General features: G+C 37.2%; 1 protein-coding gene across 1 annotated transcript in view; it reads left to right on the forward strand.

Annotated features, from left to right (window-relative positions):
* The window catches only part of VIPR2 (vasoactive intestinal peptide receptor 2), a 52,591-nt gene that overhangs the window by 17,420 nt on the left and 9,634 nt on the right, over positions 1-25,537 (forward strand). The window contains exons 4-10 of the mRNA XM_064637914.1: positions 1,118-1,215; positions 14,083-14,180; positions 15,285-15,426; positions 17,430-17,580; positions 18,485-18,545; positions 20,749-20,818; positions 24,818-24,909. Of these exons, the coding sequence (XP_064493984.1) occupies positions 1,118-1,215; positions 14,083-14,180; positions 15,285-15,426; positions 17,430-17,580; positions 18,485-18,545; positions 20,749-20,818; positions 24,818-24,909 (712 nt within the window). The remainder of the gene's footprint in view (positions 1-1,117; positions 1,216-14,082; positions 14,181-15,284; positions 15,427-17,429; positions 17,581-18,484; positions 18,546-20,748; positions 20,819-24,817; positions 24,910-25,537) is intronic.

Raw genomic sequence — 25,537 nt, forward strand, 5'->3', positions numbered from 1 at the left:
TCACAAAAGCTTTAGTTTGGAGTGTATATAAACAAGTTTGGTTATTCTTGGCCAAAGCTGATCTGTGACACATAACTTTACTTTTCTATGGTGAAAAACAGGCATCTTTAAGTCACTTAAAGACCAGTGGTACACTCCAGACCAAAGCAATATATTATTATGCATTTCAAGCATTATGGGTATACAAGTCGCTTTAAGAAATGTGAGGGGAATTTGGCCATGAATTAACATTAAGTTATAATAACATTAATGACTATTCGTTAGTCTGACATCAGTCTCTTCAGTTTTTTCTTATTGAAGATGTTCCACAGAGCATGAACATTAATTCATTTTAATTAAATTAAGAAGTGGAATCATGGGTTGCCCCCATCTCATGTGTGACTTCTGTAAAGAGTTAACTTCGCTCAGTTTCAACCAGAAAACCATTTTTGAAATAAATAGATATCCAAAATTCCTTTCCAGCCACACTTCTACAGGTCCTGAATGTTTCTTGGACTACATTGTTTCAATATTGGTTCAAAGAGTGAGATTCAGCATACATTTTTATTTCCTTGTTCTTCAACCTATAACATGATTTGGCCTTTAAACTTCATTACCAACCTTACCAACGTTTGCTGTAGCAGTTATTCATCACCATAATGTCTCAGAGCTTTTATAACTCTTCAGTAGATCATTTGATATTGGCTTCTCAGAAAAGCTTAAATAGGAGATCGGAACAACTTTCACTTAAATTACTTTTCTATCAAATTACTTTACCTACAAATTACCCCCTTTATGGAGTGAGCCAAAAGACTAAATAAAACAGCAAAACGCTTCAGGCTGTTGCAGACATAACAGTAACATCTGTTACACTGAAGGAGAATCCTGCTATCACAGCTTGGCTTTACTTTTGTTTTTCAGTAGTGCAAAGGAAACTCCAAGCAAGAGCAAAAGCCAAAGCAGTGTGAATGAAGAGCACGTGAAAGGAAATGGCTGGGTTGCTCTAACAGGAGTCCTAGGGAATACAGGAAACAGAGTTAGGTTTTGACTAACTAATGACAAAAAGGTTGTCTAAAGATTCATTGATGAGGACACTTTTGAATCTTTCTGATTTAAACTCTCGAATTTTTCTTTACAGGAAATATTAGCAAAAATTGTACAAGTAATGGATGGTCAGATATTTTTCCGGACATCTTAAGTACTTGTGGATATAATGACTATGAAGATGATTACAAGGTAGGAGAAGTACTTTTTCTATTCATTTTGATGCTGGTGTTCAATACATCTATCAGATATATTCTGCTTTTAAATAACTCCCATTTTACTCAGACTCAATGAAAATCAGACTGAATGAAAATTCTGCAATAATTTCTGGTAGCATTGGTTGCAATATGCTTAGATTGCAGTTGAGATTGAGATAAAACCAGAAATATAGAATTAAGTAACTGTTTGAAATTCAAGCCTGTAAGGAGTTGGTAATTGCAGTAATGCGTCTGTATTTCTAATATTGCAGTGTTACTCAGCTTATGCACCATATGTTTTGCATTGTGTTATTTCAAGAAGTTTCACTTATTTCAAAAGAATATTCAAAAGAAGTTATTTCCAAACTGAATACTGTAATAATCTATCAATAGTACATGCACCACTTGCTTGCTGGTATCTGTTCAAGTTATAAGTAAAATAGAATTAATTTAAGTCACTGGAGTTATTGCAGATTTATATTGGACATCAAACTGCGTTAGCAATTGGAAGTGCTTCAGAAAGCTATCAAGATATCTTTAATACACTACGCATGGAAAACCAAATTTGTTCACTTTGCAGATTCTATTTCTTGTTCTTTTTATTGAGGGAGAGATTTTTTTCCATCACATTTTACGTATTTTCTCTCTGTTTTCCTGCTGAGGCTAACAGAGCAAGATTTTGTTTACAACCATGAGCTCATAGTGTCAGTAAACTCTTGTTACCCAAAACAGATTAAGTTCTCTCATGAATAAAAATACTTGGCTGGTTGGGGTTTTTTTCTGGATTTCAGTTTGTGTGGAATAGCTGTAGCAAAAATGTTCTGTCAGGTTTGCAGAGATGTGCATGCAGTTTTTGCCACCTCTTTCTGTGTTTGAAAGCCCAACCATTTCTAGAGTTGAAAATAGATAGTAAAGAAAATTGAAAGAATATGTTGTTTCCCCAACTTTTCTGAAGAAACATTATAAAATGTGTATGATCTGACAGCTTGGGAACACAGGTGTATTACTGCTAAAAAAGCCATTTTAAACACTGTCATTTGCCCCAGATATTGTCATGACATGAAAATGGGTCAAGACGTAAAAATTCAAATTAACATAAGATAATATTTCAAGTACTGGGACACACTTGATTAGCAAATGGAGTAGTACAATAGAAAAGCAGTTCTTGTTTGACATATTCATTAATAATTTGAAAGAGGCGAATGAAATGCAAATTGACTATACTTGCAGGAATTAACCTAGAGAACTGGAAATAGGAAGCGGCAGCAGTATTTACTAAAGCCTTGAAAAAAACCCCAAAATAAACATGTTAGGATGAAGATCAGAAGAGAGGTGTGGGAAGCAGGTACTGAAAAAATCATTAGCAAAAATACAACAGACAGGATATAATAGATATAATATGTCATAGGGAAAATAGAAAAAATACAAGCATCATGCAGTTGTGAGATTTCAGGAGTCATTTGAGGTTCCACACCAACCACTTGTTTACACAGAAGACGTTTCCTTCATTTTGGATCTTAGTGCTCAATGGTAACACCTCAAACCAAAACGTTTACTTGGCATAAATCAAGTTGTTTTTTTGAGTTTTGGTGTGTGTGTGATTCGGTTGTTGTTTTTCTTTTTTTTAAGCTAGTATTTCAACAGTAAGAGCTAAAAATAAAGTCCTAAGTATTTGGATACTGAGTATTCTGGACACAATTTGTCATGCAACAATATGCTTTGTAGATGGTGTATGAGGTTGCCCTCAAAGCCAAGGTAACTAAGGAGATAATATTTTAGGGAAGGTGGCAAAATATTTTTCCTATGGTAAGTCCTAAATTCTCTTCTGTATGCTTTCCTTTGAAGGCAATGTTAGAGGAGTAGGTAGAAACTGTCTTTGGTGCCACTTTGGTGCCTGCATCTTCACTGCTGAATGAGTTTCCATTATAGATCCAACGTAGTATTTTTTCCCGTGTGTTTTTTCTGTCTTTTAAGATATGGACTCACATTTTTAATGCAAGAGGGGCTTATTTCTGTACATATTTTATATTTATCTTATATATATATATATACATATAGCCACACATATCTATCACTCCAGATATGCAACTCTTTTGGACAGTTTTGAAACTTCTAGAGAAGATTTAAATTATAAAAATTGTTGAGCAAATACTGAACAAACAATTTATTAACAGGCACCAAATGTTTATGCTGAAAAATGTTTATACACCGAAATGAGAAAGCTTATTTAAAAGCACTATAAACTTGTCATCTATTATTTCTCTGCTGAAAAAACTTGCATCAACAGTTTACCTTGATTTTATGTTCAAACTAAAACGTTCAATTTTTATTCTGCGTCAAATTGTCTATTTGCAGCTTATATGAAAAGAAACTATTTTCTTAACATTTTGAAATTAGCAATGAGTGTCTGATACAGAACTCTTGCTTAATTCTATGTTAGATCCATGTAGTGTTTACTGGTCCTGCTGTTATTTATAGGAGATCAATTTGATAAGTATGACTGTCCTGCTTTCAGCTGTGATAGGGTTAATTTTCTTCCTGGTAGCTGTTACAGGTCTGTGTTTTGAATTTAGCATGAGAGTAATGTTGATAACACACTGATGTTTTAGCTGTTGCTAAGTAGTGCTTACCCTGAGTCAAGGACTTTTCAGATTCCCATGTTCTGCCAGTGAGCAGGTGCACAAGGAGGTGGGAGAGAGCAAAGCCAGGACAGCTGACCTGAACTGGCCAGAGAGATATTCCATAGCATAGAATGTCATCATCATCATCATCATCATCATCATCATCATCATCATCATGGCTGGGCTTCGCGAACAAAGATTTGGGAAGGCTCTATCCACATTTGTTACAGGCACGCTGGTGGCTTATGAGGCCAATATGTGACAGACATATCTGATTGCAAAAGGCATAGCAGAAAGACTCCTTAGATGGTGTGTTCTGCAAGACACGATTCTTTCTTCATTGTCTTTTCTCCTCAAAAGTGATCCTGCTTGTGTTCTCAAAGGAGACAGCTGCGTTATAGATGGTGTGTCTCCAGGCCTCCCGATTGGAGGCCAGAGTAGACCAGTTATGGTGATCAATATGGCCAAGGCTGAGATGTTGTTTCAGGGAGTCCTTGTATCTTTTCTTCGGGGCTCCTCTCATGCAGCAGCCGGTGGCAAGTTCACCATAGAGCAGGATCTTAGGGAGGCGGTGGTCCTTCATCCTGGAGACGTGCCCTGCCCAACGCAGCTGTGTTCTCAGCAACATGGCCTCAATGCTTGTGACAGCTGCTTGTTGTAGAACAGATGTATTGGTCACAAAATCTGACCAGTGGATGTTTAGGATTGTACGGAGGCAGCATTGATGGAAGCGTTCTAGGAGACGCAGGTGGTGGCGGTAGGTGACCCATGATTCAGAACCATATAAGAGAGTAGACAGCACTATGGCTTTGTAAACACTGATCTTGGTGCTTTTCTTCAAGTGTTTATTACGCCATACACTTTTGTGGAGTTTTCCAAAAGCACTATATGCCTTTGCTAACCTGTTGTCTATCTCTCTGTCGATCTTACCAGAATGTCATACCCAGAGTATAAACTGGGAGGAGTTGGCTGGGAGCTGCCTTTTGCTGCTTGGAGATGGCATCGGTCAGTGGGTGCTGAGCAATTGTGTTGGGCATTGCTTGTGTTGTTATCTCAACGCAGGTTTTTACACTTCCCAGTTCCCCTTCCCATCCCACAGGGCAGCGGAGTGGGGAGGCAGAAGGAGGAGGGAGAGATTGAGGAGTTGTGTTATGACACAAAGCATCCTTTGTTGCTGCTGGGGTTAAAGCAGGACAATTACGATGTCTGAACAAAATGTATGTATGCTGTTACCACAGCAAAGTGTAGAACTCAACCTTTATTATATACCTCCCGACTCTTTTCTGTAAGTCAACTAGTTACTGCTAACCTTCAAGATCAAGTTTTAGCTTCATCTCAGGTAGTCAAATAAGTGTCCTTTTTTCCGATTTTTTATTTCTGTGGAGCTCATGGCAGCACAGCCGTAAAATAAAGAGCTGTATTTGACCATTCTAGAAACACACATCAAGGTATGTTAACCCAACTCAAGCCCCACTGAAACCTTTCCTTAGCATATTTTGACATCTTCTATCTAGACCAAACAAACTGGAGTCATGTCCTAGCTGTCATCAGAGAGTATTAAACTCTCTGTGTCAGAACTATTAGTATACAGCAAGATGTCTGGTGAATGTAAAGCACTGAAATGTGCTTTAAATTTTTATTTAAAATAATGACTGAATCACTTAATACAGCTTTGTCTAATCTTAGTGTGAATTGGCCCGAGATTTATTAGATCACACAAAAGCCCCAACATACAGAAGTTACAGGCTGTGTGATTTGAATGTGTGGTGTTGTACAAAGACAAATTCATGAAGAGAAGGATCCTCAGGGCTATTAAACGTGGTGATACTGCTGCAGCTTGTACATTAAGCAGGAGCATCATCCATGGAGGAAGTATTCCCCCATTTTGCTGGTTTCCTGAAGCGTTCACTCTTAGGCAGCTGCCAGAGAGAACATCGTGAGTGTGCTGCAGACACACCACCCAGGGCACGTGGAGTCAGGGCAGTGAGGTCAGGGCTGACACAAACCATGTCTTGAATGTCTGTAGCTACCTTTAGAAAACACATGCATTAGTGCTGTCTGCAGAGTGGGTCACTGCACTGGACTAATGGGTTGTTTGTATTGATTCTAAATTGAATACTTGCCTCTCAACAAAATGAAACTCAAGGCGGCCATCTACCAATGCTTTTTGCACGTACCTGTAAGTCTTGTTATATTTATTTATGTATTCTGCATTTTTTCATTTATTTTTCCATGAGGAACGAGTAAGAGGTGGGTACTCCTTAAAATAAATGCAAAATCTTCCACTGACGTCAAGGGAGGACTAGGATTGAATATTAGCTGATATTGTCTCTCGTGGAACACAGAGGGAATTTACTTTAATTGCAGGCTATTCAATAAACTGCAGAATATAGGTATGTCATGAGAAAGTTCACATTCACAGATACATCTGCTGATACACATTCACACAGGAAAATGTTGAAGTTTGTGCATTTCTAAAATTGTCATCTTTCCCACCACAGTTAGGGAACTTTAAATAGGAAGACATTCTGACTGACATAATTAAAATTAATGACACTACTTTTATTAAGAGACTTATGGAAATGCTGGTCTCATCTTTTTTGAGTGATGTTTAGGCTTAGGGTGAATTGGAGAAGAAAAGTCAGAAAAGAGATATCATTAATTACTTGTATACAGATTATTGAATACTCTGAGAAATACCAACTTTACTATGTGTTTGTAGTAAACAAAATGAAGAGTGACTTGGGATGATAATGGTCATAAATTCTGAGTAATGATCAATCATATTTCTGGGCAAATGAATAAAGAGGTGAGGTATTTTCTTTTACATTAAGGGTGACTTCTGGTCAACAGCAAAACTCCTTCAAACAAAGAGTTAAGCCCTAAACTTTCTCCAGGGTTTTGTCCTTCAGCATTGAGGTACCTTCTCACCCCTAGAGGTCCTTCCAAACCAAGGCTGAGGTTGAAAGATCCACTGGGTAACTGTCAATTTTGCCTAGGAAGCTTCTGTGCTATTCTGTAAATAAACAGAAGACTTCTATCTCCTGAATATAGTAAAAATAATACAAAACTAACTTTAAAGGAAACATTACCTGAAACAGGTGTCTTTTCTAAGAAAACAAAACACAGGTGTGCCCAAGAATAGATTTTACAAAAAATTTATTGAAGATAACATAAGTTACACAAGCTTACACGAATTCAATTTATTTTTATAAGTGTGGGGGTTTGTACCCTTTTAAAACCTATTAACATTAGGTAGCCACAAAAGAAGAGGAAAAATTTTAGGATTAGATTTTTAGAAAGCATTTATGATTTTTGTAAACATTTCCATTATTTGTTTTCTGAAAATCATAAGCTACTGATTTTTTTCTGTGCCTGACCACCTATTGAGTTTAGCTTAGTGGTTTTAATATTAATATTTTTCTCAGAACTTTAGAAATAAGTTATCAGGTTTCAGTTTTGGAATCAGTATTGCTCAGATAATCCCATGAATATTTTGCAGAGGCAACTGTTCTTACTACCATTGCAAAAGTACTGATTTTGTGAGACTTGCAGAAAAGTTTATGTCATTTCAATTTCCTAATGGTATTTCAATGTCATGTGTGTGATTCGAATCAGTTTGTGCTTTGAATACAGCTGTAAAATCTAAAGCCGTTTTGATATTTCTTCTGTATTATAACATTTTAGAAATATAATTCAGTTTGAAATTCCGTTTTGGTCAATCCATACTGTTGTTGCAGTCATTTTACTCCTGCCAATCCTGCACTATTTTTTTTTTAGTTCAGAGGTTAAAGCTGAAGGTTAGTTGAGACCTGGCTGATTATAGTTCAGACAGAGTAGTAAGAAAGAAACAAGATACGCCCATCTTACATAAAAGACATGGATTTTTATGTGCCATTAGATTTGGTATTGCTTTGCCTGTTTCTTTTGCAGCAATGCAATATAAAGAGTTTGTTTCTAAATGTACCAGGTAAAATAAAGATGAATGACAAATATCTAATAGCTTTAACTAAGTCAATATTAGTCCAATCAAATTCCTGGTTTTCAACTGCCCCAACACAATGTGGAATTTAATTCTTTGTCTTTATAGGGGTCATGGGTATATTAATTAGCATATAATTTGAGAACACCATTTACTAATTTTTTTTGTTGAGTCAGTAAAAGTTATAGAGGCTTTACAGGCAAATTAAGACACCTCTATTTATGTTGATGCAAGAAATTTAAGCAGCAGCATGATTGCATTGTCTTTGATGCTGATAAAGTGCTTCATGCTAATCATCTAGAACATTCCAATCATCTAAATTTTTTTGAAAATCAAAACACCTGAATTTGAAAAACTGTAATTTTTGATGTAATGGATTAAAAATGGGTTAGTGTTTACTAAGTTCTGCAACACTTTGAGGAGCAAGATTAATCTCTGATCAGTAGAAAATTTTAAAGCATTTAAGACTTCTGACCATTATAAAACTAAACCAATAAAATTGTTTGAAAAGAAGGAAATGTGTTCTTTTCCACCATTACAAGTGTAGAATAGAGAATAATTAAAAATCTCTGTCATGTGATAAAATAATTTCAATTGTGTAATTATTTCCTATTTACTTGTACTTAGCTTGAACAAAATGACCATGGTCAGTATTAAGGTAAGATCAAAGCACTCCCAGCTGATTGTCTTCCTTGCTGACATATCTCCATGCAGCTATTTCACAGTCACCCTTTTGGCAGATGAATGGCCAGCAGACAGACTCAGTCCTGCTGATACCAACAGCTGCTGTGCTGGCCTAGAAGTACACAGGGGTCTTGTTTTGATTTTAGCCAGACTATTTGTTGTGTACAGAATGCCAGAAACACTTTATTAAATAACATAGTTTTTTTTTTTCTGGAGGAAGACAATCTCTTCTGTTGTCTCTGGGAGAGAAGGGGGACGGGAGTCCCTTTCCATGCAGCCTGCCTGACAGCTCCTGTCAAGCTCAGAGAACAGAGCTAGAGGCTAAATTACAGGCATAGTTGTAGCAGTGTGGCTGGCAACTGATGTTTGTTAGTAAGTTCATGTGGGGTTTAACCTTTTTTTCCCTTCATTTAAGAATTCTTAAATCAGATAGGTCCAGTTTCAAAAGTGTCAGTCAATGGAGTTTTTCTGAAATCAAATCTAGACAGATTTTTCAAGATGGTCTGGAATGACAAAAGAATTAAACAAATCCAGCTTTCTTGTCGGGCGTGTTTCAATCAACCCATTGCAGCTTTAACAGCTACTTTCTTTATGCCAAAGTACAAAAAAAATTCTCTTATTCCATAGTCTAAAGGCAGGAATATATTTAAAGTAATATTTTCAATTCTGTAATAACATCTGTCATGCAAGTTTGTTTACAGATGGCAACAATTTTGGTAAGTTTGTGGAGTTTAATGCAATTTATGCATCTACGTCCACAGGGGGAGTTACTAGACAATAGTCCAGCTCCCAGCTTGAAAATGAGGTTTTATGGTGCCTTCAAAAATTGACAAGGTGAAGGATCTTTCAACATTCCATGTTACAGACACAGTGAAACATAGTTCAGACTGCCCATAGAGGTGACAAATGGTGCTTACAGAGAGGCAGGGAGGATGCAAATATGATGTCTCCTGTGTTTCTTACCAGTGCCATGGAACTGGCCATCAGATATTTTCTAAGGACTAAAATTATCCCAGTTGAAAGTTGCTAATATCTAAAGCATGAGACAACTGAAGTCAAAGATGTCTCTGGTGGGAAACCTTTACTGCCTTCAGGGGATTTCTGGACCATTCACCATGTCCTTTAGCAGATGATTTTACTACTGACTTTGGAAATTCACTCCATTGACATAAAAGTAATCTCAGAAATGCAGTTAGACAAATTTGTGTGGAATTCTGAGACTGCCTGGAAATTCATTTGAGCTACTTTCTTCTCTTCAAACGTTTCTGAACATTTTTTTAAAATAACATCCTTCTTTTTTTTTTTTTTTTGTTTTATATGCTATTCTTTCTGTCTATTTGATGCATTTGCAAACTGACAGCCTCCAAAGCTGGCAATTTATCCACTTAACCATGAACACCAAAAGGTTGTGAGTTAGATATAAATCTCCAGGAAGTTCTGGAGGCATTATTACAGACAGGTCAGTCAAAAACCTTGTGCAGTATACTTTATTGGCAAAAGCAACAGATCAGAATCAAGCCTTTCCCATGGGAACATTTGTCTTACTGCAATTTCCCAGTGATTACTTCTGGTCCAGAATCATTCCTATAAACATCTTAGCACGTGCCACCTAAAGAAAATAGTGACAGAGGATCTGTAAATCCCTTGATCCTGTGTTCTAATTTGTGACAGTAGAATAGGTGCTGAGCCTGTGAAAAGAATTAGGAGAGAAAAAGAATGTAGAAGTGCAATTCCTTCTGAAAAAGATGGGAAAAAGTATGGAAAAGTGAGCAAAGGCAATGTAGACTAAACACAGACAGAAGTTTGATATATTTAGCACCAAACAATTTATATATTTCCTAAACAAAAGCTTCCAAGACAAGACCAAAAAAATATAAATAGTGAGAATATAAAATCTCTCACTATATCTGATATGCTTAGACCTCTTAAAGGATTATTAACATAATAAAAATGCAATACATAGATGAGAGAATGACATGACAACACAAGTGGTCACTGTTTTATTAGCAGCAAACTTGTTGCATTGCAAATAATTGCATCAGAAGAAGCAATTGGAAGACAATGAACCCATATGGTTTAGGATATCCCTTTGGTCAGCTGGGGTCAGCTGTCCCAGCTCTGTCCCCTCTCAAACTCTCGTGGTCCCCCAGCCCCCACTGGTGGAGCAGCCTGAGAAGCAGGAAAAGGAACACTGTTGAGCAATAGCTAAAACATTCCCATGTTATCAACAGGGTTTTCATCACAAATCCAAACCAGCACCCTATGAGCTGCTAGGAAGGAAATCAACTCTTTCCCAGGCAAACCCAGGACAAAGGCCCAGCCCAAGTGTCAGGTGTGAGAGGAAGCACAAGGGAATGAACCAAGGAGGTGATGGGAGAAGGTTTAATATCTAGCCAGAGGCAACTAGTCTGGAATATAGCAGATGCATGAGTTGGAATGTATCAGTCTCACATATTTCTTGCCTCAGAGTTATTTTTCCTCTTAGGCAAACCAAAGACTGTTTTTGAAGCAAATCATATAATCAACTCATAGCACACTGTGGCTCAGCAGCAGAAAGGAGCCTTATAGCTGCTTTAAGATTTTCTAGCACAATGAGAAATCAGAAAAAGAGGGAGGAGGTAATTTCTACTGGGTAATGTGAAGGGCCAGGACACAACTTACCTCAGAAGTCCAGGTTGAGGTGCTTCCCTTTTGAAGGCTATTAAAAAAATACAAATTACAGGAGGCCAATGGTTATTTTAACATGTCAGGATTTGTTAAGCTACTTGGTAGTTCCCCAAGATAAGAAGATGGGAGAGATGTAAAGTGCCCCTGCGTGCACTCTTACCAGGTGGTATGTGTGTGGTTTTAGAATACCTGGGGAGACACCTGTCTCTGCTCTGCAGTAACGTGATGTTGAACATCACTGTCACTTTTAAAAGTGTGTCTCCACCAATCAATTTTTTCCATGAAAGTGAAAGAGGAATTTTCCACTCAGCATTAACAATAGTGAACAATGTTTCTAAAATTGTTTTCAAATACAATTCTAAAAATATTTTTTTGAAATTAACGTAACTACACACAAAATCAGTTCTAAAGAACTGCTCTTCAGTTCCCTGCTAGAATGGCAGAATTACACTCCCCACTTTGGCTCATTTTTGAAGAGCTCTAAAAACTGTGCCTACAGACAAGTACTGCACATCATCCCTACACTTCTTAATTTGGCTTCTATCATAGCAAAAGGAACATCAGCCATTCTCCAGGCAGTTTTTTGGGAATATAGTGACAACCGGTTTCTCAGCAGTAATTACAGAAGCCCATGGCATCAAGAACTCTACAAATACTTTGAGCACCCTCCTTCATTTATTCAACCTGACATGTTCTGCAAAACCATAGAAAAAGGCTTCTCCAATAAATGACAACATTTTGGCACCCCCATTTCCCCATCAACAGTATTCTGGAAGAAAAGGAATCTTATTTCTTGACCTTGTGCACAACAGGAGTAGCAAATAAAGTGTAAAGCTTAGAAATGATGCACAGCAGTTCCACAACAAGCTCTGTCATCATCTTATTGGCATTTGAAGACCCCATATCTACTGTATATTCTACCGAATATACAAATAGAAGCCTGAATTGCCTCCAAATCAAAAAGTTCTTAACATCCACCACATAAATGTCCCAGATTTGAGAAAGATAAATTTCATTTGCAAAAAAAAAAAAGTCACAATGGCAATAATTCTGTGCTTAGTATTCCATTCAGAATTATTGCACTACTTAAGAGTCCTATTTACCAAACACAGGATTCACATGGGTGTCCATAGAAGGACAAATGTTGGTACACTCTGGGTAGCTGCACTTGAATTAGTCACTGTTGGGCCTCTTCACTGTCTCTAGAAGTATATCCAAAGAAGTCCATGTTGACTGCTGACATAAATACAAGAAGTCCTTCCTAGAAGACCCTATGAAGAGACCCTACATTTCCTGAGATGTTTATATTTGCAGTGTAGACACCTAATGCTCAGTGAAATAGAGCCTATGATTCATACCCACAGTGTAGTAGGAGTGTAGTAGGGCTCTGCAGATATACACCAGATTCTTTATAGAGATCAATTAAGTAATGCTTCAGATTTTACTATTTCAGTCAGTCAGGGACACAAAATAAAAAAAAAAAAAAAAAAAGAAGACAGGATTTATTCAGGATTTTGTCTAGGGAACTCTCTTGTGGTCATTCAGATGACACTGGAAACTTTGTTAAGTCCATATTTTCCTTCTTTCTTTCTGAAGTAAAGCAAACAAAACATTAACATGTCAGGACAGTTGTCAAAAAGGTCATCACAGCTTACTTTTCCAATTTAAAAGAGATTTTTGTTTCCTGTGACACTGTGTATACCACTTTCAGCTCCTAACAAGCAGGACAGCTGCTATGAATGCACTTATGATCTCTGGCAGTTGTTTCCCATATTTTTCCCCTTCAACCATATCTACAACAGTGCACTTGTGAGATTCTTCATTTCACATTTCAGTTCATCTTTTCCACATCTGTATAATATGCGCAAAGTGGATGTTCAGCTAATTTCGTCACGAATCAGGTTTGCTAAAATTACCTCTTTACTTGGCCTTTTAATGATATAAAAATAAATGAATTAGGTGATTTGCACTTCCTTTTGCTATCTTAGTTTATCTAAAAGTATTGCTTCCTTGCTACTTTTTACAAACATTATTTGAGAAGGTTAGTGATAACTATGTGCACTAAATATTGAAATTCTGTCTGTTATCCATATCACTTTCTGCACTGCTATTAAAATTTCTAATTTCGTAACATTATAAAAAGCTTTAAATATTTTATCTAGCTTGAATGGAAATTTAAGTCAGTCTAATGTTTTTGTTGTAAGCAGAAATGAAGCAGATTAATTCTGAGAATATTTAGCATTATTTTTCTTGATGTTGTCATTCAGAATAGGACTTATATGTAATATGAGTGGGTAAATTTAAAGATAACTGAAGTCAATCAGCAGATTGGGCATTTCAGCCTGTTTTTGTTCTGTTGAAAAATTTCCTTTCCAAGTTGTAGCAAACTACTAAAGAACGAAAGGGTTGTTTGGGGTCAGAATTTAGTAAAGTACTTGACTATTTAGAATGGTAAATTAATGAGATTTAAACAAGTCTTTAAAATTAAATTCATGTATACATGCATTACAAAGTTCACTAGAGCAGAAGGGCTGAGAGAAATTATCTCTTTTAGCGATAATCCATTCTTTAACTGGTTCATTCTTCCTAGTTTGTGTTTATGGAAGTGTATGAATCTGATGCTTTCTTTGACTTCATTGACATGGTATAATCAACTGGAATGGTACCAGCTTGTGTGTCTAAGTCTTGAGTTCCTGAGGCTGAATTTTCTACTGAAGTCAATTGGCTAGAGATGCTGCATTGCAAAAAATGTGTTGGAATAGAGATATAACATCCTCATCATGTACTGTAGAGCAGAGAGTGAAAATAATGCTGTAGCCTTCAGAGCTATTTAATGGTCAATTATATCACTTCACAGTCAATTTTACATATTAGTAAGTGGTTTCTGCATATATATTTTTCTGTTCAGGTCAACTTCTATGTGAGGGTGAAAGCAATTTATACCCTTGGACACAGCGTATCTCTGATTGCTCTTACAACAGGGAGTATAATTCTTTGCCTTTTCCGGTATGTATTTTTCATGAGTAAACTAACAATGATAAGGTGGCTTTAACTGTTGTCTGATTGCTCATATATTTAGAAAATGCATTGGTTTTACACTTTTCTCATTTAAACAGCTGACAATAATGTAATGCTGTCTTGATTTTTGCTAGCACTGATAATATTAAAAAGTTTCAAAGCACTTCACAAATTTACAGACATTACAGCTGATGTAAGAAAGAATAGCCATTTAGGAATGGATTATATAAAGCATTTTCTATTTCATTATTAAAATCAACAGCTTGAATTGCTCTTGAGTATTAGTAGGATGCCGGTCACAACACCGGACAAGTGGGCGGCCGTATTTTGCAGAAGCTTCTGAGTAGTCTCCAGGGTTACTGTAATCAAAGGTAATCATTAATTTGTCCAAGTGGAGTTGTAAATAACAGAATCACCTTCAAGATCATCTAGTCCAGCCGTCAACCTAGCAACCTTATCAATCATCCCTAAACTGTGTCCACATGTGCCACATCCAGGCTCCTCCTGAACACTTCCAGAGACAGACTCCACCCTGGGCAACTTATTCCAATGCCTGAACATTCTTGCAGGAAAAAGAAAAGATCAAATATCTAATCTGAACTTCCCCTGTTGCAGCTTAAAGCCATTCCTCTCATCCTTTCTCTTGAGTCATGGCATAAGAGACTGAGCCCCACCTCACTGCAAACAACACATAATATGTAGAGTTTGCCAGAACCTCGTTCCTCTGATGGACTATTCCTATGTCAAGTTCTGTAAGCATTTCAGTCTGACATCAGATTTTTTCAATATTTAAATAGTCACAGACTATTCAGAGCAGATAGGTAACCCATAATTATATTTGGAATACCTCTGAAAAAGATTGAGTCACTCATGGTTATACTCTACCAGCAAATGATACAGGCAGATCGTGCATTTTCAAAATTTCTAAAACCTAACAATGCATTTAATACAGAGGATTATAGACATCTGAACGTTACCCATCACCAGAAGTTTCAAGAAGGTTGGTTTGTTCCAGGTGAGAGTGAAAATAGAAGTCTGTTCAACAATTTCTGCATCATAATCTAAAACGCCTGTTTTTGAATCTCTTCTTAGAAAACTTCATTGTACTCGGAACTACATCCATCTGAACCTGTTCCTCTCTTTCATTCTAAGAGCAATCTCTGTTTTAGTCAAGGATGATATTCTCTATTCCAGCTCCAACACAGCTCACTGTCCAGAGGATCAAACCTCATGGGTAAGAAACCTCATTTGCTACCTGGTGTAATATTGGATTGTCACTAAATTTTCCTCCCTGATCCTTTTCAATATTTAGGAATACCAAGGTGTCAGTGTAGACAATTCTGTTAGAAGCAGACAGAGAAAGAAGGTTGCAGCACAAGTAGATGTTAACGTTTGCATGTCCATGTCATCTGCCAAGACAAATCATAACCATCTACAGTGCAGAATAAATATGGCCACTGCATTAATCAGCTGGGAGAGTTGAAGACAAACAGGAGTGCCATCAGCTGGGAGTGATTAAAGGTAGCTGGTCTGGAAGTGTTCCAGCAGCTTTATCAAGGGTGCAGGAATTGGACAGGTGTCAATGGAGGGAGAGAAATAACTCAGGAAATTAAATATTTGCAGGAGGTGTCTTCATTAACTCCTCTGTACTTTCAGGCTATGACAGAAGTGTTGTCATCTGCATTCTTAGCAAGCTGATATGTGTACTGCATTTTCATGCACAGGGATTAGAAAAATCTCAAGTCTTGCTGTTAAAAAACTGACCACTATATGATATTCTCCATTCTCTGTCCCTGTTGTTTCAGTCAAGAATACCTTCTGATTTTAATATATTACAATTTAAGCTTGTGAGAAAAATATGTAAGAAGATATTTTTGTCTCGATGAAGCCACTGCATCCCAAAATGTGAAGTGCTTAACAAGACATACATACAGCATACCAAGCTGTATGTAGAAATTCATATTCTGGGATATTTCTAATGGAGAAAAATAGGAACTGAGTTAGTAGACCCCAAGCAGTCAAAGTTGCTCTTAGATAGACTGCCAGGGGTAATCAGAAGTTCTTAGGTCCTTGAAAGTTTATAGATGAGATGAATTCAGGCCTTTGGGCTGCTACTTAGTTGTTTGTGTAGGCATGTTCACAGGCATAAATATAGGCATGTATGTTACTTGGGATGCACTGAGATATCTGAGACACCACAGGGGGCTGCTGGATACGAAGAAGTATCTCTAATGTCATCTATGCCCTTCTGACTTAGCAGCTGGGGACTGCATCTCATGTCTTAATAGATATCAATATTTAGAGAGAGGAATCAGTCACTGAATGGGTAAGTTTATCTGCTTAGGTATCAGGTGTACTTGGAATTTTAACAGAAAAAGTGGAGGTGTGTAGGGTATTTAAAAGGGAGGAGTGAGAAAAGCCGTGAGAAACGAGAGATTTTATTTGGTCCGGTTTGTTTAGTCTGCTTCTTTTACCATATCATCACATTTCTCAGCACATTCTCAGCAGAAATATTTTCATATTCAATTCTCACACCCCAGATTCCTGCTGGGAAGTGCCAAAGTAGCAGCAGCCAGCACCAGGGAACATCAGCAGCACAGACATCTGAAAATTAATTCTGAAAAGCAACACACACATTATAAGTATCATTTTATGATACAAGCCTACATGTTTTGTTAATCAAGAAACACTAAAGCATTTTCTAAAGGGAAAACATAATTTTTAAAAGTCCAGTCAACTTTTTCTTCTCAGTCTATTTAGAGTATTCATCACGTAAAGTTATATTTTTCACTCAATTTCCCATTTAGCCTTTAAAAATTCATAAAGCAGTTTCTTTGTTAATTTTTACTGTGTTGAGAAGCCAGCTGGGATTAGAATATATTTATTAGCTTCAAAATAGATAATCATTTAATCTAATAGCCATTCATTTACAAACTGTTGCAAATATATGCATTTATTTATAACCAACATATTTTTCAATATTTATTCTATGAAGTTTTTAACATTTCTGAGCAAATTTGCAATGAGAGTCTTCTAAATATTTGTTTAATAATTAATTTTCTTTCTATATATATAGTAACGTTTACTATGTCCCAATTTGAATAACTGAAGAAAAAAATTTCTACTGGACCTGGGTTACTAATATTACACAAATAGCTAAGATCTATAGGCTATATTAATAACAGAATAATACAGCATCTTTCCTGCAACAAATTGATCCCTATTCTCATATTTCAGGTGGGCTGCAAGGCAATTTTGGTATTTTTTCAGTATGGTGTTATGGCAAACTTCTACTGGCTCTTAGTTGAAGGACTTTACCTCCACATCCTCCTTGTGCTAATATTCTCCCCCAACAGACACTTCACAATCTACCTGCTGATAGGATGGGGTAAGAATTTAAATATCATCCAATAATTTTTTTTTTTGCTGTATGTATGTATTAGTCAGGGTCAATATTTCATACCAAGGTAGTCCTGCTCTTTTTCCTGGGTGACTCCTCAGACTCCCAAGTTCCTCAGTTCAGCTCCAGCACAGGTTACAGCTGCTGTACCACGGGAGAGAGCAGGCACAAAACTGCTGGAGCATAACTGCTGGCTTTCTCCCTGGCACAGCTCTGACCTGCGCCAATCTGCACCATGCCCAGGGGTTGTTCAGGATATAGGATGGTGCAAGGACTGCCACCAGAAAACACATGGTTCAGCTGTCCTTGTTTAGGAGGAAAAATAAAATTAAGCTGCAAAGCTGTGAGCTATATTACATTATTTGCCTTTTTGGAAAGCTCAGAGATATTGTTCATCTGGTTTTAAATACTTTCCCTAAAAGAAAGTGCAATGATATTTATATGGAGCACTTTAAAGCTTCCAGTAATAGGTGGTCATAAAACATTTAGGTGTTGCTGGGAAATGGGAATAAACCAGTGTGTGGGCAAGGTTCCTTATGAAATGATTTATACTTTGATTTTACATTGCAGTCCTTGGAAGTGCATTGGTAATGCACAACTTGTATCTGTCACCCTGTAAGTCACTCTGAAAGATTGCAAGAAACCTAAGAAAAGCATGGGTTTTGCATATTAGTCATTATGGCTGCATTTTTGTAAGAAATAAATCCACTTCCCTGCAGCCTTTGTTTGTAATATGTTGCTGACATCATGTAGCTCATCAGATGAGCCTCTCCCTCCATTCAATGAACTGTTTATATATGCTGTGTGTCTGGGGAATAATTGATTACTAGCAGGCTGAACTTTTTTTTGGTGAACTTATATTTTTGTGATCGTGCTCTTTGGCATTTTTCAGGAATTCCTACCATATTCATTATTACGTGGACAGTGACTCGGATCATTTTAGAGGACACTGGGTAAGTGTATGTGGGAGAAAAATCTTAAAGCCTCCATCTGTGCCAGTATAATCCTTGCCTTGGATGCAGTGGTGTTCACACAAAGGTGGTTTGCTCTTCTGAAGGGGACGAGCACAGAACTGATATTTCAGATGGCAATAAAGGGACAGGTGTTTGGAGCTCTTCAGCGTGGGTTTATGTTTGCTGTTTATTTGAAAAACTCAAAGGGCAGAGAGGGCAGAGAGAGGTTATGACTAATGTTACCCCTTGACACCCACATTTAAAGCTATATGCTTAGGAAATCAAAGCAATAATATTTAAAATGGCAGTGGGGACGTAGGAAGTGAAGTGATGTGATGTAAACTTACATAAGATGCACACAATCAGGTAAAACTATAGCTGGCCAGAGCTAGGCCTGGCTCCTGGCATGAAAAGGGGAACTGAGATAAGAATTTTGTAGGAAGATCAGACTGGATGCTGGGGCTGGCTCCAGGGAATTGGAGAGAAATCCTAGCTGATGAGACAAACAGTTTTCACAGTCATGTTTTGCCAGACTAACTAATATTTTGCAACTGATTCTGTAATTAAACTGAAAAATCATGTCCTACGTAATTTTAAACCTCTCTTTACAAGACCTCTAACATGTAAACCAAAGGCAAATTTCTTTTTCCTTTGTCATTGTGATTACAGAGGAACTCTGAAGGGTAATAAATCTTTAATATGACTAACCTTTCAGAGCACTGTGACCATTTGGATCAAAAGTGCTGAGCCCACAGTGAAAATTAAATATACAGTCTTTCAGATGAAGCTTCAGGTTCATTTTCACATTTTCCTAGAGCAGTTCTAGTCGTCTGTAACCTAAATATCCATTCCTGCTACCCAGAAGCCACTGTTAAGTGCATATTGGAAAAATGTCCTTACACAAAGTGAAACTGAGCTTGGTGTCTTCAAAGGCCAATGTCCCCCACAATGTCTAATGATACAGCTTAGAGTGCCTGATGTTTTAACTGATTTCATAGAACCATAGAATGGTTTGGGTTGGAAGGGACCTTCAAGATCCTCTAGTTTCAACTCCCCCTGCCATGGGCCCACTAGACCAGGTTACATCCAGTCTGGCCTTAACACTTCCAGGGATGGGGCATCCACAATTTCTCTGAGCAACCTGTTCCAGTGCCTTGATAGCTCAGAGTAATGCACCTTGAGTATTGTGTCCAGTTCTGGGCCCATCGCTTCAAGAAAGACATTGAGGTGACAGAGTTTGTCCACAGCAGGGTAATGAAGCTGGTGAAGGTTCTAGAGAGTAAGTCCTATGAGGAGTGTTTGAGGAAGCTGGGGGTGTTTAGTCTGGAGGAAAGGAGGCTCAGGAGAGACCTTATCACTCTCTACAAGTCCCTGGAAGGAGTTTGTAGCCAGTTGGGAGTCAGTCTCCCCTCCCAGGTAACAAGCAACAGGACAAGAGAACATAGTCTCAAGCTGCATCAGGGGAGGTTCAGATTAGACATGAGGAAGAATTTTGTCATGGAAAGGGTTGTCAAGCATTGGAATGAACTGCCCAGGGAGGTGGTAGAGTCACCATCCCTGGAGGTGTTCAAGAAATGACTGGATGTGGCACTTAGTGCCATGGTCTGGTTGAAACATGATGATCCGTTAAAGGTTGGACTTGATGATCTTGGAGGTCTTTTCCAACCTAAATTCTGTGAGTAAAGGATTTCTTCCTAACATCTAAATCTCTCCTCTTTTAGTTTAAAACCATTCCCCCTTATCCTATCACAACATATCTGGTCAAAATCACTCTCCCTGGTCCCTCTCCCTGTCTTTTATAAGCCCCCTTTAAGTTCTGAAAACACACAAGATCTCTCTGGAGCCTTTTCTTCTCTGGGCTGAACAGTCCCCAGCTCTCTCAGCCTGCCTTTGTAGGAGAGGTACTTCAGCCCTCTGAACATCTTCATGGCCTCCTCTGGACCACTTCTAACAGGTCCACATCTTTCTTAGGCTGAGGACTCCACACCTGGTTGCAGTGTTTCAAGTGGAGGAATGGAGTATTCATAATAAAACAAGAAACAAACTTAAAAGCAGGAAGTTATTGAATGCCAAATTCTAGGCTAGAACAGGCATTATTTTAGTGTGCTTTGACTCGCATATAAAAAATCATTTTCCTCATAGGTCTTGCTTGCCAGATGATATTAATGTCAACATCTTTTTCACTCTTTTTTTTTTTTTGTAGTTGCTGGGATACAAATGAGCATGGTGGTCCCTGGTGGGTTATACGAATACCAATTTTAATTTCTATTATAGTAAGTAAACTTTGAAGCATGAATTATAGATCTGTTCAGCATTCTGCAGTGCATATAGCCATTATTCTTTACTGCTAGTTACAGATAGGCAAGAATTCTGTTTTAATGAAAAGAAATTGTGCTGTAGGAGAAATGTTAAACAGATGCCAAGGCCATTAAAATTTGTTGCCTTTAAAATTTATCTGCCTTCTATTAAATGAGCAGTTGTTTTTATTTGTATGTTGTTCTTTCTTTAACATTTCTCCTGTTTATGAGCCTGGAGGAAGCAAAAATCTAATTATACTTTTCAATGAATTGCAGATTTGATTTTGTGTGTAAGTGGATAGACTTGAATTGAGAATCTGATATTATTGCAGTCATAAAAAACTATGACTGTGTATATCTTTCTTTAATTGGTAACCTACTGATATATATATATTGAACATGAAGTATTTGCAAAACAATACCATTTGAGAATGTTTCACAGGACTTTTCCTGTGTGGAGCTCATTAGAATTACTGGGGTAGTATAATAATATTCCTATTCAGTTTAATTATTGTGTAATTAACTTTGGGCATAAATGAATACACATCCATTTCTGAAAACAGTCAGAATGCAAATTGATATATTTTTAGGTACACTTGCCTCATTTTTAACATTGTAGGCAGTAAAACTGGGGCTTTATTAGATTACACAAGATTTCAGAAGTTCACATTACTCTTGGGCTTGTCTTTCAACCTGTACCTGCTAAAAATCCTTTTGAGAGAACTTCCTATCATCTTCATCAGAGTGGATTCTGCAGTTTAAAGAGAAAGCACAGTAGGCATATGTGTGAAATAACATAAGGTAAGGATTCACAGAAGAGGTATTTTATGTTATGAAGAAATGGATGTTCTACAGCATGAAGAGAATACCTGTACCACAAAGGAGCTGGAGAATCGGGAATGATCCAGAGTGAAGAAAATATGCTGAAAGATAAAAGCAAAACAAACCACCTGGTGTTTACAGAAAGATGAAAGTCTGTTCTCTGGATGCTCATTTTAAAGAGCTATCTGGTAAAGAGCTGAGACTTTGTGTGCCAGAAAGCAATGTTTTCCAAAGGAGTCCTAGACCTGGAAACGGAAGTTACGCCGGGGCACGTTGGCAGGCCTGAATTGAAGATGGATCTTAGCAAAGACTGGGGAATGAGCTGGGAATTAAGAGAATGGAGTACTGGTCAGTCAGATAAAGTCTGATCTATCCAACAGTATTGTGAGAGCAAGTTCTGGTCCCATTTTGCAAAGTGGCAATGGCTCCAGTTAATTCAGTGTATCAGAAACCTTCCCTGATATCTCCTCATGACAGTTTTGACTTCAGAATGGTTTGGCAGACTTTCATGCTTCATGCTGTGCCCACTTCAGAGTTATTAGCTGGGGGTGACTATTTCAAATTAATGTGCTCTTACCCATATTCTCCATTCAGCAAATGCTGCCATAGCTTCCTTCTCCATAGTTCCATTTCCACAAACTGCTCTCATTTGGGAAGGAGCGATGTTCATGTGGAAACAGTACTTCTGTCCCATCAAAGTAACTAAGAAATGTTTTTCTTATTATCTCACATTGCAGGTAGTGTAAGGGATTAAATATAAAGAAAGAAGCAAGAAGAAGCCAGTTTAAATGATACATGCTCAGACAATGTGTTTAAACTCAAAAACTTATTGTCAGAAGTAGAACAGAGTATGAGCAGCATCTTGCTGTTACTCCACTAAAGAGCCATCATTTGTCTGTCTTGTAGTTTTTCTACATTCACATTATTTTCTCATGTTCCTGTTCTTACATCTTCATTGAACATTATCCATATTCTATGTTATTTAAAGGCATTATGCTCAGATGATTTTATGGGACTGAAAAGTTACAACACTAAAAGTAAAATTCCTGGGCATTATTTGTTTCATATTTTGTTGAAAAATACTATTCTAAATCATACACATGCTTCAAAGGATTTTAAAAAATAATTAATTCAATGAAATCCTAGAGAAATTAATTTGGTCCACTGGACTAAAGCAGTGGAAGTTGCCCCCTTTAGATCTTGATATCCAGTTTCAGTTAGCTGGATTTGCAAGCTCAGTAGTGCCAAGGACTGTTACAGTCTCCAAACAAGAATGTAAGTTTTTCATTAATACAAAATTGTGCTTACAGATAGCAAAGTATGTGTTTGAAAAAAAGACTTGAACATAATATATAAATGTCAGTCAAGAATGTGAGTCACCTGAGCGTAGTTCTGCAGTTGATGTGATGCCTCAGAAACCAAGGGGATGACAGTTTATTCTGTTACACTAGAAAATAGGGATGCTTGTGAAGAACAAGAAATTATTCTGTCATTCCCCTTGTAAATACAGAATAAAGATTTTTTTTTCTTCTCTTGTTTTGTGGCTAACGAGTATATAATAAAATGAAAGCTCTCTCCTTGTCCACTTATATTGGCTCCTATGCATATGACAAAGTATATACCTTGGTGTGTACACTGATGCATTAAGTCTGCAGATACAATCTGCAATAACAGGCTTCTGTCTGGTACCTTTATGGGAGTCTTGCATCAAAGAAACCTTCTAAATAATCATGTGCCTGAAAAACATATGTTAAGTTCAGCAAAAGCCTGTATTTTCTAATATTTCTTTCTTATTCTTCTTAAAAAAGACCCCCTAGATATAATTTTCACCCCTGTCGGTTCCTGTCACTTCCCTTCACCTGTCATTTCAAACAGAGGGACAAATATTGTTTTGATTATGGTTTAGTTATTAACATCCTAAATTGTACAGGTTGTACCAGAGAAGACACAGAAATTCATTGAACTTGAAAAGCTTACAGCCAAATTGTTAGGACTGGAAAAAGAAGAGTTTCACTGATACATCGAGATAGAGATTTATAGCAGTGGGACAGGCACTGTCTGCTTGCATATCCCATCTCTAGGTTTTGGGCTTTGGGATGGATTTAGTTTAAAATAATAAAATTTTCATTTTCACAGTGACAGAAATTTTTATCTAGATTAATTTATTCTAAGATGTGTGCATTTGATGCAGCTGTTTACACAGCTGTACCTGTGGTTTTTGGTGCACTTTGTTACTGTGAGGGTGTGAATCCAAGTGTTCCCTCACTTTAGTATGGACATGCTATATTAGAGTGAGGTTTTCTTGACTGCACCAAACAACCCAGCACCAGAAGGGCTGATGATCACAAGATACCAAAAGCCCAGGCTGAAGAAATAATGGCAATGACTCTTAGGATCTACTGAGTTTTATACTTCGATTTTCTAGACTGATCATTATCTGGTCCTAATGTTTGTGGGTTTTTTGAAATAAAATATTCAATAAAATATGAACTAAATAATTTTACTGTTCTGCCTTAGAGGGCTATCATGAGAATTGGACTAAAAGGATTCAGTTGAGGGTTGGACTACATGATCTCCAAAGTTCCCTTCCAACCCTGACTATTCTGTCATTTCTTCAGTCATAATGTCTGCATCAATATCTAAGACATATTTGTGAGAGGCCCTTTTTGTGCTTGATTGGAGTAGATAGATCAGCTGTGTAACAATCTTCTCTTCCCCTAATTCAGACAGAAAATACTGAAAGTCAAGGTGAGGAGCAAGAGAGGTTCCAGACTCTCTCTGGGGTTCCGGTTGTGAATCCACGTGACAATTTAGGACAGTGCTTGACTGCAGCAAATCACATTCAGTGTCCCATCCTGCTAGGAAACTTGTCTTCATCTACGCTTTTGGAAGGAGGGTTTTTCTGACAACTGGGGCTTTCAGAGACTTTTGCCAGCCAGACCAGAACTGGTGGGCATGCAGAGGTGCTCTCACATGACAAACCTAGTGCGGCCCAAAACAGACAGTAGGTTTGACAATGCAGAGCTTGATGTGTTCTGGTGGGAGTTCCACAACTTACTGCTTAGTTGACTTGTCTGACTTGATAAACATTTTTTTGTGCTGCGTACTGAGTGGAGAAGTCAGAAATAGCCATTATATTTGTTTTCTTTGCAGGTGAATTTTATACTTTTCATTAGTATTATAAGAATCTTACTGCAGAAGTTAAGATCTCCAGATGTTGGAGGAAATGACCAATCACAGTACAAGTGAGTCATATTTTTAGATATCATAAACAGAACCCAAATGATCTCTATGAGGTTTCATGTGCTGAAATATTCTAACAATTGCTGTGATACCATGATTACATTTAATTCAGAACTACTTTTAGATATGGTTTAAGAAAGGTTATCACTATGTTGAAATATAGAATATAATTTTTGTCGAACAATAAATTCAGTAAAAAATAGTCACTTTCATAAAGACCAACAAGCTTGATTTTGAGTTTAATCCATGAATGAATAGGCTGATATAAAATATATGGAGAGTATTATCTTTCTTTTGATGTATAAATATTTCATTTTGACATAACAAAAGTCTCAAGTTCAAAACATTTTGCTTGGACCTCCTTAAATTTTTTTTTTAATTTTTCATTTCTAAAATACTTTTTTGTAATATTTACATATATTTTAAGAGCTGAAAAGAAGTTACATTGTTCCCAGAAAGTTAGAAGCTAAGTATAAGGTTTGATTTAAAATGCCAGCTTTATTTTCTATAGGAAAACAGTTGTGTCTGATTTAGATCAACTTCCTTTGTGTTTAGACTTTCTTCTTTTGTGTTTTGGTTTGGACATCAAATGCTAATGTCTTGTCTTTCCGCAGCTTTAGAATCAGGGAA

Source organism: Pseudopipra pipra, chromosome 1 (assembly GCF_036250125.1).
Source record: "Pseudopipra pipra isolate bDixPip1 chromosome 1, bDixPip1.hap1, whole genome shotgun sequence".
Lineage (NCBI taxonomy): Eukaryota > Metazoa > Chordata > Aves > Passeriformes > Pipridae > Pseudopipra > Pseudopipra pipra.